Raw genomic sequence first — 14,440 nt, 5'->3', positions numbered from 1 at the left:
GTCCCATTAGCTTCCCAACCAGCGGAGCCAACTGGTATATTAAGGATTTGCCATATCCCGTCGGCATAAGTCCAAATACGTCTTTCTTCTCAATGAAACACTTCAGTGCCGTCCTTTGTTTATCTTTCAAGTTGAATTTTAGCTTCAAATCTTTAAGGGCTGTGGCCAAAGCCGAGTCCAAAGATAACTGTTTATTGTGCGCCGGTTGTTTCTGTCAGAATCGTCGCGCCTCTGTCGTCACTTCGTTACGCCCGCCTTCTGACTCCACACTTCATGGTGATTGGTCCGGCCAGTTTTAGGAGAATCCAGCCTCGAGCCTTATGGAGGGTAACTAGACCCACCCTGGCAGAGAATTAAATTCGTTGCCGTGGGTTGTCTAGCGCGGCTAGGCTACAGGTTAAGCTAATTTTCAACCATTTTTGAGTCATTTTGAAGCATTTTCAATCCATTTTTCAACAGTTCTGCAAACCTCATGCCATTTTAAACCATTCCTCAGTCCTTTTATTGAAGTTCCAGGATTTTATGCTGCTGCGGGTTGGAGCTGAACTGAGCCGGACAGTTTCTCAGTTTTCTCGTTAATGTTCTCTGTGAAACCACTGGTTGTGTCTCGGTGCTGAAAGCTGCAGCTCCCGGCTCAGTTCTGTGTCGCAGCACCCGGACGGCAGTCAAAGGTCGCGCATGTTTCCTGCTTCCTCATTGGCTGCTTGCAGGCAGCGTGCTGTGATTGGCTGGGTGTTGTCAGTAGGTCACTGGGTCACGCTGCTGAACTCATGGGTTCCTCTGAGCTGCAGCAGGTCTCCGGATCTGGTCCTTTGGTGTAGTGCAAAAATGTTCACATTTAAGGAATTGTCTTTTTACTAAACATCATGAACAACCTGAAATTTATGAAGAAAAATAAGTTCAGTTTCATCCTCAGTTTATCATTTCCACATTACAACTTCCAGATCACAGAGTGTCTACAAAGGAACACAACATTTAGTCACCTGGAGGATCACAACCACAATAGTCAGACAGACAAGATGTTAGAAAAATGAGACATAAAACGACAAACAATGAGAGAAATAACACAAAGCAAAAAGAGACAAAAAGTTTGACAAAACAGTTACAAAGCTACAAAAACAAGATAAATGGCAACAAGGAAACAAAACATCCAAAAAATAGACAAAGAACACAAGTGGGACAGAAAACCCACAAAACACAAACGAGAAACAAAACAACTAAAAACATGAGACAAGTGACAAAAGTCAGACAAAAAAAAAACAAAAACAGAAAATATTTTAAAAATAAGACACACAATGACAAAAGAACAATCTAGTATTTTACTTTATGATCCAAACAACTTGTCTAGAAATTAGACACTTTATCAATCCCGAGGGAAATTATTTTAAGTTTATAGTTTTACTAATTTACGGTCTGCAGTTTTTACTGGATTGGACCCTCTGGAAGGCCAGTTCAGACCGCGGGCAGCATGTTGGACACCCCTGCTGTAGAGGATTGTGTCCACGCTGTGTCAGTATGTTGGGTAGCTAGCGGTGGTACGCATTGAGAACGTGTGTCTTTGTTTACATCTGCATTTTGAGACGAGTCCTGAGCTGGTTTAGGGCTGAACGTCTGTGAACAGTCAGACGTGTTGGACATGATGTGTTATTCTCATGTTTGGTTTCCATCAGAAGGTGTTCCTGGGTTCTCTCTCCTGCTTCAGTGTGGTTCCTCAGAGCTGCAGGACTTTAGAACCACGGTGAGTTAGAAGCTGTTGATCACACCTCCAGTCATCCATTCCTATGAGCAGAGACCCAGTAACTCTCCTCAGTATGTGGTGGAGGTTCAGGTCTCGATAGAAGGTTGGTTCTTACCACCAACTGGTTTCCTGGGGGAAATCCTGTAGCTTTCAAACATCTGTCAGTGCTGTTAAGGTTTCCTCCAGAAGACATGATTAGACAAACAACCAACTGGCTCAGATCCAGAGAAACATTCACCACCTTTCTCCTGTTTTATTGGTTCTCAGCTTTGAATCCTGGTTTATTTATTTAGACTTCTTTCCTAGAACTGACAACAACACATTTCTACCAACTCATGTTAGTAAATAAATCTAGAACCAGTGGTACCATCAGTGTTCTCCTCCTTCAGTCAGTTTTTAGTAGATCCTAACCCTGGATCCTGGTGGCCTCCATCAGTCTGAACATCTGGACCTCCTTCTTCTTCATGAACTGTTAAACTCTGTTAGGTTCCTCTGGGATCCTAATCAACAGAACCTTTCAGGTCCAGACTCTGGTTCTCAGCTGGACTGAGGTCTGTACTCTGACTCCTCCAGAACTTCCTCCTTGTTGTCTTCAAACCATTTCTGAGGATCTTTGTCTGTTTGCTTCGACTCATCGTCTGGATGGAAAACTGATCTTCTCCACGTCTCAGTTCTCTTCAGATAATCAGGTTGTCCTACAGGATTTCATTTACCCTCTACCTTTACCAGCCTTCAGGACCTGTTGCTGAGGAACATCATGATGCTGCCTCCACCGTGCTTCTAATCATGATGCTGCCTCCACCGTGCTTCTAATCATGATGCTGCCTCCACCGTGCTTCTAATCATGATGCTGCCTCCACCGTGCTTCTAATCATGATGCTGCCTCCACTGTGCTTCTCATCATGATGCTGCCTCCACTGTGCTTCTCATCATGATGCTGCCTCCACCGTGCTTCACATCATGATGCTGCCTCCACCGTGCTTCTAATCATGATGCTGCCTCCACCGTGCTTCTCATCATGATGCTGCCTCCACCGTGCTTCTCATCATGATGCTGCCTCCACCGTGCTTCTCATCATGATGCTGCCTCCACCGTGCTTCTCATCATGATGCTGCCTCCACCGTGCTTCTCATCATGATGCTGCCTCCACCGTGCTTCTCATCATGATGCTGCCTCCACCGTGCTTCTCATCATGATGCTGCCTCCACCGTGCTTCTCATCATGATGCTGCCTCCACCGTGCTTCACATCATGATGCTGCCTCCACCGTGCTTCACATCATGATGCTGCCTCCACCGTGCTTCACATCATGATGCTGCCTCCACCGTGCTTCACATCATGATGCTGCCTCCACCGTGCTTCACATCATGATGCTGCCTCCACCGTGCTTCACATCATGATGCTGCCTCCACCGTGCTTCACATCATGATGCTGCCTCCACCGTGCTTCTCATCATGATGCTGCCTCCACCGTGCTTCTCATCATGATGCTGCCTCCACCGTGCTTCTCATCATGATGCCTCCACCGTGCTTCTCATGATGCTGCCTCCACCGTGCTTCTCATGATGCTGCCTCCACCGTGCTTCTCATCATGATGCTGCCTCCACCGTGCTTCACATCATGATGCTGCCTCCACCGTGCTTCACATCATGATGCTGCCTCCACCGTGCTTCACATCATGATGCTGCCTCCACCGTGCTTCACATCATGATGCTGCCTCCACCGTGCTTCACATCATGATGCTGCCTCCACCGTGCTTCACATCATGATGCTGCCTCCACCGTGCTTCACATCATGATGCTGCCTCCACCGTGCTTCACATCATGATGCTGCCTCCACCGTGCTTCACATCATGATGCTGCCTCCACCGTGCTTCACATCATGATGCTGCCTCCACCGTGCTTCACATCATGATGCTGCCTCCACCGTGCTTCACATCATGATGCTGCCTCCACCGTGCTTCACATCATGATGCTGCCTCCACCGTGCTTCACATCATGATGCTGCCTCCACCGTGCTTCACATCATGATGCTGCCTCCACCGTGCTTCTCATCATGACGCTGCCTCCACCGTGCTTCACATCATGACGCTGCCTCCACCGTGCTTCACATCATGACGCTGCCTCCACCGTGCTTCACATCATGACGCTGCCTCCACCGTGCTTCACATCATGACGCTGCCTCCACCGTGCTTCACATCATGACGCTGCCTCCACCGTGCTTCTCATCATGACGCTGCCTCCACCGTGCTTCACATCATGACGCTGCCTCCACCGTGCTTCACATCATGACGCTGCCTCCACCGTGCTTCTCATCATGACGCTGCCTCCACCGTGCTTCACATCATGATGCTGCCTCCACCGTGCTTCACCGTGCTGATGGTGTGTTTGTGATGATGTTCAGTGTTTGGTGTCCATCAAACATATCATCTACTCTGATGGACATAAAGCTCCATCCTGGTCTCCTCAGACCAAAGAACCTTCTTCCAGGTGTCTTCAGAGTCTCCACATGTCTTCTGGTGAACTCTAGTCTAGATTTATTGGAGCTTTTTCCATCACAGTCTTTCTCTTTGTCTCCATAAAGCTTTGACTGGTGAAGAACAGACAACAGTTGTTGGATGAACAGTCTGAAGATGGAACTCCTTTAATTTAGCTGTTCCAACATCTGTATGTGTTCTTGTTTGTTTTATGAAGGCCCAGTTGTCCAAACCTCCAAACTGGCTTTGCTGTTGTGTGACAAAGAACATCAGGCTCTAACTTCTGATAAATGTGAATGTTTTAATCATTTTTATTTGAACTGTCCCTGAACTGGTCATTAAATTCTGCTTTTGAAGGGTTAACTGATCCTTGCAGCTCCTGATGATAAATGATTGTTCACTGCTGCTGGTTTTGCTTCATATTTTCACCCACTGATGTAGAAACGGTCATAGATGGAATGAGATCCACCTGAAAACGCTTCTTTCCCTCAGGACTTCCTGTTCAGCAGTTAAATAATCTGACTCCTGTTTGTTTTTACCCAGAATGCCATCTGAGGCTCAGTCCCAGGAGCCTCGGGACAGAGGACCGCCCCCTCCCGTCACTCGGGCTGGACGCAGCGCTCAGCTGGCCAAAGCTGCCGCTACTAGCCCCGCCTCCGACAGGCGGACCCGTGGGCGGCCTCGGAAAGATGGGAGCGGCGGCTGCTCTGGACCGCCAGCTCCTCCTCCTCCAGCTCCCAAATCTCGGAAGAAGTAAGGGAGGCTTTGTGCTGTGTCCTCCTCAGATCATCTCCCTAACTTCAGATAGACCAGCCTGTCCACCAGCAGGCTCTGAGGCTATTAAACACCAACACTCTTTAAATACGTATTTTAGATGCTTCATGAGTCTCACGGTTCTAACCCTCCTGTTGTCTTCATTTACAGGCACCAAAAAATATTGTTTTCTTGTCTGAAAAAAATTCAGCAACAAAATTTCACAGATTTCTGAAAATTTGCAAAATCTTCAGGAAGAAAATTCCAATAATTCCTTAAAGGTTTCCCTGAAAATTTTTGTTTTAAAAAAAATCCCCCTGAATTTGGAAAGAAAATTCTTATTCATTTACAAAAAAAAACATTCTCAAAAAAATCAGATTTTTTTTGAGAATGTTCTTTTTTTTTGGATTTTTCTGGAAAATTTTTACTGATGTTTCAAAAATATTTACAAGAAATTTGGAGGATTTTTTTGAAGATTTGTACTCGTTTTTTGAAAATATTTACAAGCATATTCTTTGCAAATTTGGAGGATTATTGTTTCAAGATTTTTATTGTTAAATAGAAATAAACGAAAATACAAATTTTAAGGGAAATTTTGAAGGAATTATTGGAATTTTCTTCCTGAAGGTTTTGTGAATTTTTAGAAATTTGGGTAATTTTCTAGCTGAATTTTGGTATTTTTTCAAACAAGGAAATAATGTTTTTTTGTGCCCATAAATGAAGACAGCAGGAAGGTTAAACACAGCAGAAGTGTTCATTCTTCTCCTGAAGACACACCCAGATGAGAACAGTCATTAAGCACCGATGGAGAACGTTAGAGGACCTGATGGATGAGCAGCAGAACTGTCTGAACATTCTCCTCCCTAGCAACAGGAAAGAAGCACCAAAGTGCAGTTTAGGGTTGTGTGTTTCAGTAGGCAGGACTGGTGTGTGTTCAGGAGATCACTCACACACACGATTGTACTTCTATCTCAGTGAGGACATCCATAGGCGTAATGCATTTCCTAGAACCTTACCCTAACTTTAACCATCACAACTGATTGCCTAAACTTAATCCCAAAATGTCCTCACTTTGATAGTTAAATGCAGACAATGGTACTCACCATGTAGCAAGTACAAGAACGAACACACACACACACACACACACACACACACACACACACACACACCTCTGCTGTAGTGGCAGGTTTAAGTTGGTACTCAGGGTCCTCACAGAGACAGAAGCTCCGGTGTGTTTGTGGTGAGCCGTGTTAGAGAGGAAGTGGTTCAGTTGCATGATGGGTAATGAGAAGGGGAGGGGGGCTGACAGGAGCTGTGGGGTGGACCCTGTTCCTGGTTTTACCTGATACCGCACCACACACACGCTAACATGCCACCACACACACGCACTAACACACACACACACACACACACATGCTACCATGCTAACAGACACACTAACACTCAGACACACAGTGTGCTGGTTCCACTCTGACCAGGTGTGTCTCTGCTGTGTGTTCAGGGGGCGGAGCCGAGGACAGGCCCAGGTAGAGGATGAAGAGAGCGTGGACGCCACGGAGAAGAAACCCCCCACAGGACAGGTGTGTAGAAGGACAGGACGGAAACATTGTGTGTGTGTGTGTGTGTGTGTGTTAGTGTATGCTATGTTCTGTGGTTCTATAGATCTGTAGTTCTATGGTTCTATAATTCTATGGTTCTGTAGTTCTATGGTTCTGTAGTTCTATGGTTCTATGGTTCTGTAGTTCTGTATTGATGGACCTTGTGTTTCTGGTCCACAGAGGTAAAAGAGAAGACAACAGGACGTCGTCGCTCCACCTCCAGGAGGAAGTCCAACACAAACCCTGATCCTGACCCAGAACCCGACCCTGAACCCAACAGGGACAGGCTCACTCCAGAACCTGAGCCGGACCCAGACCCAGGTCCCCCTGAGCCCTCAGTCCACATTTCCCGTCCTGGACCAGCTCCCAGTGATCAGGAGGAGGACAGAACCAGTCCCGGTCCTGGCCCCGTCCCGGCCCACAGTCCCGGACCAGTTCCTAGTCCTGGGGAAGATCCTCGGGTCGGTCCCCCGTCCCCAGACCTTAGACCGGTTCATAGACCCGCCTCCAACCCCAGCACAGACCCCAGTCCTATGGAGGAGGCCCTGCCCAGTCTGAGCCTCAGCCCCGCCCCCATGGAGGTGCACTGCAGCCCCAGCAGAGGTCCAGAGGAGCCGGGCGGGGCCAGCCCCATGGAGCCCAGTCCTGGTTCCAGCGCCCCAGTGTCCCCCTGTCTGCGGCTGGAGGACGAGGACTCGCTGTCCTCCCTGTTCCAGCGCTCGCTGTCGGAGGACTCTGGCGGCTCTCCGACCCCCAGCCTGGGACACACCAAGAAACGGTGAGTGTCCTGGAGGATCACAGACGATCAGTCATCAATAACTGATCGATCGGATGTAGAGGTAGCAGGTGGTCCATGAACAGGTAAGGATGGACAGTCCTGACTGACAGCTGGCAGGGGTAGGACGGGAGACAGATGTTGGTGGGAAACTGACTGTGAGGCATTTAGGGAACATCTGTAGAGTCTATGAATGACTGTGAGGCATTTAGGGAACATCTGTAGAGTCTATGAATGACTGTAAGGCATTTAGGGAACATCTGTAGAGTGTATGAATGACTGTGAGGCGTTTAGGGAACATCTGTAGAGTGTATGAATGACTGAGGCATTTAGGGAACATCTGTAGAGTGTATGAATGACTGAGGCATTTAGGGAACATCTGTAGAGTGTATGAATGACTGAGGCATTTAGGGAACATCTGTAGAGTGTATGAATGACTGTGAGGCGTTTAGGGAACATCTGTAGAGTCTATGAATGACTGTGAGGCATTTAGGGAACATCTGTAGAGTGTATGAATGACTGTGAGGCGTTTAGGGAACATCTGTAGAGTGTATGAATGACTGAGGCGTTTAGGGAACATCTGTAGAGTCTATGAATGACTGTGAGACGTTTAGGGAACATCTGTAGATGTCTATGAATGACTGTGAGGCGTTTAGGGAACATCTGTAGAGTGTATGAATGACTGAGGCGTTTAGGGAACATCTGTAGAGTGTATGAATGACTGTGAGGCATTTAGGGAACATCTGTAGAGTGTATGAATGACTGAGGCGTTTAGGGAACATCTGTAGAGTGTATGAATGACTGTGAGGCGTTTAGGGAACATCTGTAGAGTGTATGAATGACTGAGGCGTTTAGGGAACATCTGTAGAGTGTATGAATGACTGTGAGGCGTTTAGGGAACATCTGTAGAGTGTATGAATGACTGAGGCGTTTAGGGAACATCTGTAGAGTGTATGAATGACTGAGGCGTTTAGGGAACATCTGTAGAGTCTATGAATGACTGTGAGGCGTTTAGGGAACATCTGTAGAGTGTATGAATGACTGAGGCGTTTAGGGAACATCTGTAGAGTGTATGAATGACTGTGAGGCGTTTAGGGAACATCTGTAGAGTCTATGAATGACTGTGAGGCGTTTAGGGAACATCTGTAGAGTCTATGAATGACTGAGGCGTTTAGGGAACATCTGTAGAGTGTATGAATGACTGAGGCGTTTAGGGAACATCTGTAGAGTCTATGAATGACTGTGAGGCGTTTAGGGAACATCTGTAGAGTCTATGAATGACTGTGAGGCGTTTAGGGAACATCTGTAGAGTGTATGAATGACTGTGAGGCGTTTAGGGAACATCTGTAGAGTCTATGAATGACTGTGAGGCGTTTAGGGAACATCTGTAGAGTCTATGAATGACTGTGAGGCGTTTAGGGAACATCTGTAGAGTCTATGAATGACTGAGGCGTTTAGGGAACATCTGTAGAGTGTATGAATGACTGAGGCGTTTAGGGAACATCTGTAGAGTGTATGAATGACTGAGGCGTTTAGGGGGATGTACACTGAGGCGTGGATGTCCCTGACTCTCCTCAGATTGCCCTTTTCTCAGCATCGCTGCTGGTCCAGGTGTCTGTTGTCTGTCGCCATGGTAACAGCAGCCACAGCAGCAGGTCCTTTTCATGATGCAAATGAGTCTGCGTGTAAACAAAGAGGTTCAGCCTGACACGGGATATCAGGAACCTCAACGAAACATTTCCAAGTTAGGAAAAGTAAAAACAAAACGTAAGCTGGTGTTTATAGGACGTGGAGCAGGGACGTTTTATTAACTAAAAATGAGGAAAACAAGCCATATGCAGTTTTTAATCATTCAAAAATGATCCAAACTGGCTTTAAACATGTCCAGAATGACTCAAACAGGGCTTACAAAACTGAACACGGTTAGTCAAAAATTGACTTAAAGTACCTAAAAATTGTCCAGAATGCCAAAATCTGTCCCTGTGGAGTCCTCGTGTGTCCAGAAGGACAACCAGTCATCCAGGTGGACTGCCAGACAGCTGGAGACGTGTAGAAGGATCCAAACGTCCTCCAGTCACTGAAACATTGATGAGAGCAGCACATCTGCAGGTTTAATCTGAAACAGGAAGTTCTACACGTACACTTCCTGCTGATGTTTAGTGGACACTTCCATGACCTGTCTCTCCCCTGTCCCCCTGTCTGTCTGCCTGTCCATGTCCCCCCCCACCCCACCCCCCCACCCCCAGGCTGAAGCAGTGTGCCTTCTGTTACCGTGGTGACCATCCTCCTCTGGGTCAGGGCCGTCTGGTGGTGTTCGGTCCTACTCCCGGCTACATCCCGCTCCACATCCTGAGCCGCCGTGCCTCCTCCGACCGCGACAGTGACTGTCACGACCACTGCTACCGTGGCGACCAGGCCCCGCCCACGTGAGTGCTCTGAGCTCTGATTGGTCCATGACAATGTTGCTGTGCAGTAGTGACTAATGTTCGTGTGTGTTGCAGGTGCAGCAGTCCAGACCAGAGTGGTGAGTTCAGCTCCTAACATTAACACACCTGATCAGTTATTGATCATCACCTCCTGATCAGTTATTGATCATCACCTCCTGATCAGTTATTGATCATCACCTCCTGATCAGTTATTGATCATCACCTCCTGATCAGTTATTGATCAGGTGTCTGAGTCGTTCTCTGTGCTGGTGTTTCAGAGGACGAGTCTTCCTCAGAGTTCTTCAAGCAGCTTGGACCGATCGGCCTTCCACCTGACATCAACGTCCAATCACTGTTCGACCCCACAGGTACTTCCTCCTCTTTGTCTTCCTCCTCCTCCTCTTGCTGACCTCCTCTTGCTGACCTCCTCCTGTGGTTGCAGGTCAGTGCTGTGCTCACCTGCAGTGTGCTGCGTGGTCAGAGGGGGTGTGTCGAGGCGAGGGCCAATCACTGCTCTACGTGGACAAAGCCATCGACTCAGGAAGCACACAGGTGAGTTCCAGCTGTACCAAACCAGATTATATCGACTCAGATCAATACAGGAGGGTTGATAACCAAGAACATGATTAATTACATTGACTCCCAGGAAGCCAGTAAAGTTTGGTTTCACTAATAAAGCAATAAAATAAACAGATTTGTCAGTTAGAGGGTATTTCTATTATTAAAAGATGAATCTAAACTGAAAACTTTTTCATTCAGTGACCTCACTCTGGACAAACAAGTTGTTTTTATAAATACTCGTTAGAAACGTCCAATTCAACTGAATCAGAACAATAAATACAAAATAATAAATACAGTAGATGTTCTGAGATGTTCCAAAACCTGGCAGGGTTCCCGCGGATCCTTAAAAAGTCTTAAAAGGCATTGAATTTATGAATCTAAAATTAAGGCCTTAATTGGCATTAAAATGTCTTAAATCAAGCTTTCAAACATCTTAAAAATATTGACATGTGATAGGTATGATTTTATGATTGCAATTATTCTCAAATCTCAAAATAAATGGTAACATTTATTTATTTAAATAATTTACCGAATGACTCTCGTGGTAACATCGCGCCATCACGATAGCGGAACCAATAAAACAGTGATGTGGTTGCAGCCGGGACTCTAAGAGCAGACGCACGTCGTTCATGTAGCAACTTTGGACCAGATGGGGAAGTGTAAGTTCAATGAAAATTGGCTGTCCAACCGAGAATTTTTTTAATGGCTGAAAGCGGTACCAGGCAACGTGTACGAGGCACGGTGTATTTTGTGCAAGAAGCGTTTCAAACTCGGCACGATGGGATTCAAGGCAGTGGAGTCACACATGCAGAGCGCAAAACACAAAGCCTCAAAATTGAGCTGCCAACAAATGCCAGGTATTTCCCGCTTCTGCTCTACTCTCGTCTCCACCGGGCCTCCACCCCCAGCCCCGACATCAACAACCAGCACCGCAGCACCGCACTCTGTTCAGCTGTATGCCTACATTGAAAGCAGAGGTACTGTGGTGTCTGAACACTGTGACAAAACACCAGTCATATAAGTCAAATGAGGGAGTTGGAGACTTGTTCTCTAACCCTTTGTAATTGATGGTGTTTTTTTTATATTTTAAATTTGTGTTTATTGTGAAATTGGTCTTAAATTTTATTTCAAATGGCATTAAAATGTCTTAAAAAGTCTTAAATTTAACTTGTCTTAAGCTGTAGGAACCCTGCCTGGGTTTTTGAAGAGCTCACCAGTGGAGACTAAGGCTAAAGAGTGGCAACGATTAACACACAAAACCCGTCAATAATCTGAATATTACTGCACTAAAGTATCAATAATCTGAATATTACTGCACTAAAGTATCAATAATCTGAATATTACTGCACTAAAGTATCAATAATCTGGATATTGGAGGGATAAACATTTTAAACATGATAAACTGTTGTGAACAAATGTGACTAGCATTGGATCCTATTTATTACTGTGAGGTCTTTTTTGCACTTATCAGCTCTGCTGTATGGATGCTCCGAGCGTAATTTCGTTGTCCTTGTGACAATGACAATAAATATTCTGATTCTGATACCATCCACAAACTCACTAAGCCCCTCCCCTCTCTCACCTGTCCAGGTGTGTGTGTTCTGCCGGCGGCTGGGCGCCTCACTGCGTTGCCAGGAGACGGGCTGTGGGCGGAGCTACCATTTCCCCTGTGCTGCTGCTGCTGGAGCTCATCAGGACTGGAACCAGAGACACACACTGTGTACAAGACACACACACACAGGTACACACAGAAACACACACACACTGTACAAGACACACACACACACTCACGCACAGAGACACACACACTGTACAAGACACACACAGGTACACACAGAAACACACACACACGGGTACACACAGAAACACACACACTGTACAAGACACACACAGGTACACACAGAAACACACACACACGGGTACACACAGAAACACACACACTGTACAAGACACACACAGGTACACACAGAAACACACACACACGGGTACACACAGAAACACACACACTGTACAAGACACACACAGGTACACACAGACACACACACACACGGGTACACACAGAAACACACACACACGGGTACACACAGAAACACACACACACGGGTACACACAGAAACGCACACACTGTACAAGACACACACAGGTACACACAGAAACACACACACACGGGTACACACAGAAACACACACACTGTACAAGACACACACAGGTACACACAGAAACACACACACACGGGTACACACAGAAACGCACACACTGTACAAGACACACACACACGGGTACACACAGAAACACACACACTGTACAAGACACACACAGGTACACACAGAAACACACACACTGTACAAGACACACACACACACGGGTACACACAGAAACACACACACACGGGTACACACAGAAACACACACACACGGGTACACACAGAAACACACACACACGGGTACACACAGAAACACACACACACAGGTACACACAGAGACACACACACAGGTACACACTTAGCTACACTTTACTTCCTGTGTACTTCCTGTTTCCCCTGAGGCCACGCCCCCATGTTTCCGTGTCAAAGGTTCAGAGCATGTCTCTTCTTCTGTGGTGTCCCGTCTGGACAATGGGCCCCCCCTGCCGTCCCCCTACGTGGACGGTTTAGGTTCTGGTCTTCTAACCGGGTCCGGTGGGGTCCCTTTTGTCTCTGCAGGGTCCTCGCGGTGTGTGTCGTGTTCGAGGGGCGCAGAGGTCGGCGGCCTGTTGATGTGCTGTTGCTGCGGTAACCGTTACCACGGCAGCTGCCTGGATCCCCCTCTGGCCCCCTCCCCCCTGTGTCGGGCCGGATGGCAGTGTCTCGAGTGTCGAGCGTGTCAGAGCTGCAGGTAACGCACACCTGTAAAGGAAACACTGAGACAGACAGCAGGTCCCCTCAGTCAGCTCTTTAACTCTCCTGTTGTCTTCATTGACAGGCCCCAAAAATATTGTTTCCTTGTCTGAAAAAAATCCAAAAATTCTTCAAATTTCTGAAAATTTACAAAATCTTCAGGTAGAATATTCCAATAATTCCGAAAAAGTTTTATTTAAAAAAAATTCCCCAAATTTGGCAAGAAAGTTCTTGTAAATATTTTCAAAAAATGATTAAAAATCTTCCAAAAAGCCTAAAAATATCTGAAGTGATTCCATATATATCAGTGAAACTTCTAATATTTTCTTTAAGAACATTCACAAAAAAATGTTTTATGTGAATGTTCTTAAAGTAACATTTTTAACATTTGTTTCCACCAAAAAATGTTGAAAATGTGGACATTGGAAGTTTAACTGTGAAAATATGTTTTTTCCACATTTTCAAACTTTAAAATGGGTCAATTTGACCCACAGGATGACACGAGGGTTAACCTAAATACTTACTGATAACAGAAATGAGCGAGAAGGTGGGTGATGAGTACAACGAAACACATACAGGATGAAAAAACAGGTCCAGGTTAGAGTGTCGCAGAACACTCAGAGAAACGACAAGCTTTTAGAGACAGTTCAGCATCTGCAGCAGGAGACAAAACGGCCACCAAGAGACACGAAACATTAAAGGTAAGACACAAAAAGACAGAAACAAGACGGCACTGTCCAGAAAGCAGATACAAAGTTAGCTCCTCAGCGTCAGTTACCATGGAGATCTAGCTCCTTAGCATCAGTTACCATGGAGATCTAGCTCCTCAGCATCAGTTACCATGGAGATCTAGCTCCTCAGCGTCAGTTACCATGGAGATCTAGCTCCTCAGCGTCAGTTACCATGGAGATCTAGCTCCTCAGCGTCAGTTACCATGGAGATCTAGCTCCTCAGCATCAGTTACCATGGAGATCTAGCTCCTCAGCGTCAGTTACCATGGAGATCTAGCTCCTCAGCGTCAGTTACCATGGAGATCTGGCTCCTCAGCATCAGTTACCATGGAGATCTGGCTCCTCAGCGTCAGTTACCATGGAGATCTGGCTCCTCAGCATCAGTTACCATGGAGATCTAGCTCCTCAGCGTCAGTTACCGTGGAGATCTAGCTCCTCAGCGTCAGTTACCATGGAGATCTAGCTCCTCAGCGTCAGTTACCATGGAGATCTAGCTCCTCAGCATCAGT

The 14,440-nt window shown here is 46.5% G+C and overlaps 1 protein-coding gene across 1 annotated transcript in view; it reads left to right on the top strand.

Moving 5' to 3' along the window:
• LOC110971575 (histone-lysine N-methyltransferase 2C-like) overlaps nt 1–14,440 on the top strand; it is a 91,275-nt gene that overhangs the window by 5,488 nt on the left and 71,347 nt on the right. Inside the window, 9 exon segments of the mRNA XM_051940474.1 lie at nt 4,756–4,965; nt 6,467–6,545; nt 6,746–7,341; nt 9,585–9,764; nt 9,840–9,862; nt 10,043–10,132; nt 10,207–10,316; nt 11,916–12,066; nt 13,027–13,198. Of these exon segments, the coding sequence (XP_051796434.1) occupies nt 4,757–4,965; nt 6,467–6,545; nt 6,746–7,341; nt 9,585–9,764; nt 9,840–9,862; nt 10,043–10,132; nt 10,207–10,316; nt 11,916–12,066; nt 13,027–13,198 (1,610 nt within the window). The 5' untranslated portion in view covers nt 4,756.

The sequence above is a fragment of the Acanthochromis polyacanthus genome, chromosome 20, assembly GCF_021347895.1.
Source record: "Acanthochromis polyacanthus isolate Apoly-LR-REF ecotype Palm Island chromosome 20, KAUST_Apoly_ChrSc, whole genome shotgun sequence".
Lineage (NCBI taxonomy): Eukaryota > Metazoa > Chordata > Actinopteri > Pomacentridae > Acanthochromis > Acanthochromis polyacanthus.
Note: the sequence above shows the minus strand (reverse complement) of the source record. Positions and strands in the feature narration are given on the sequence as shown.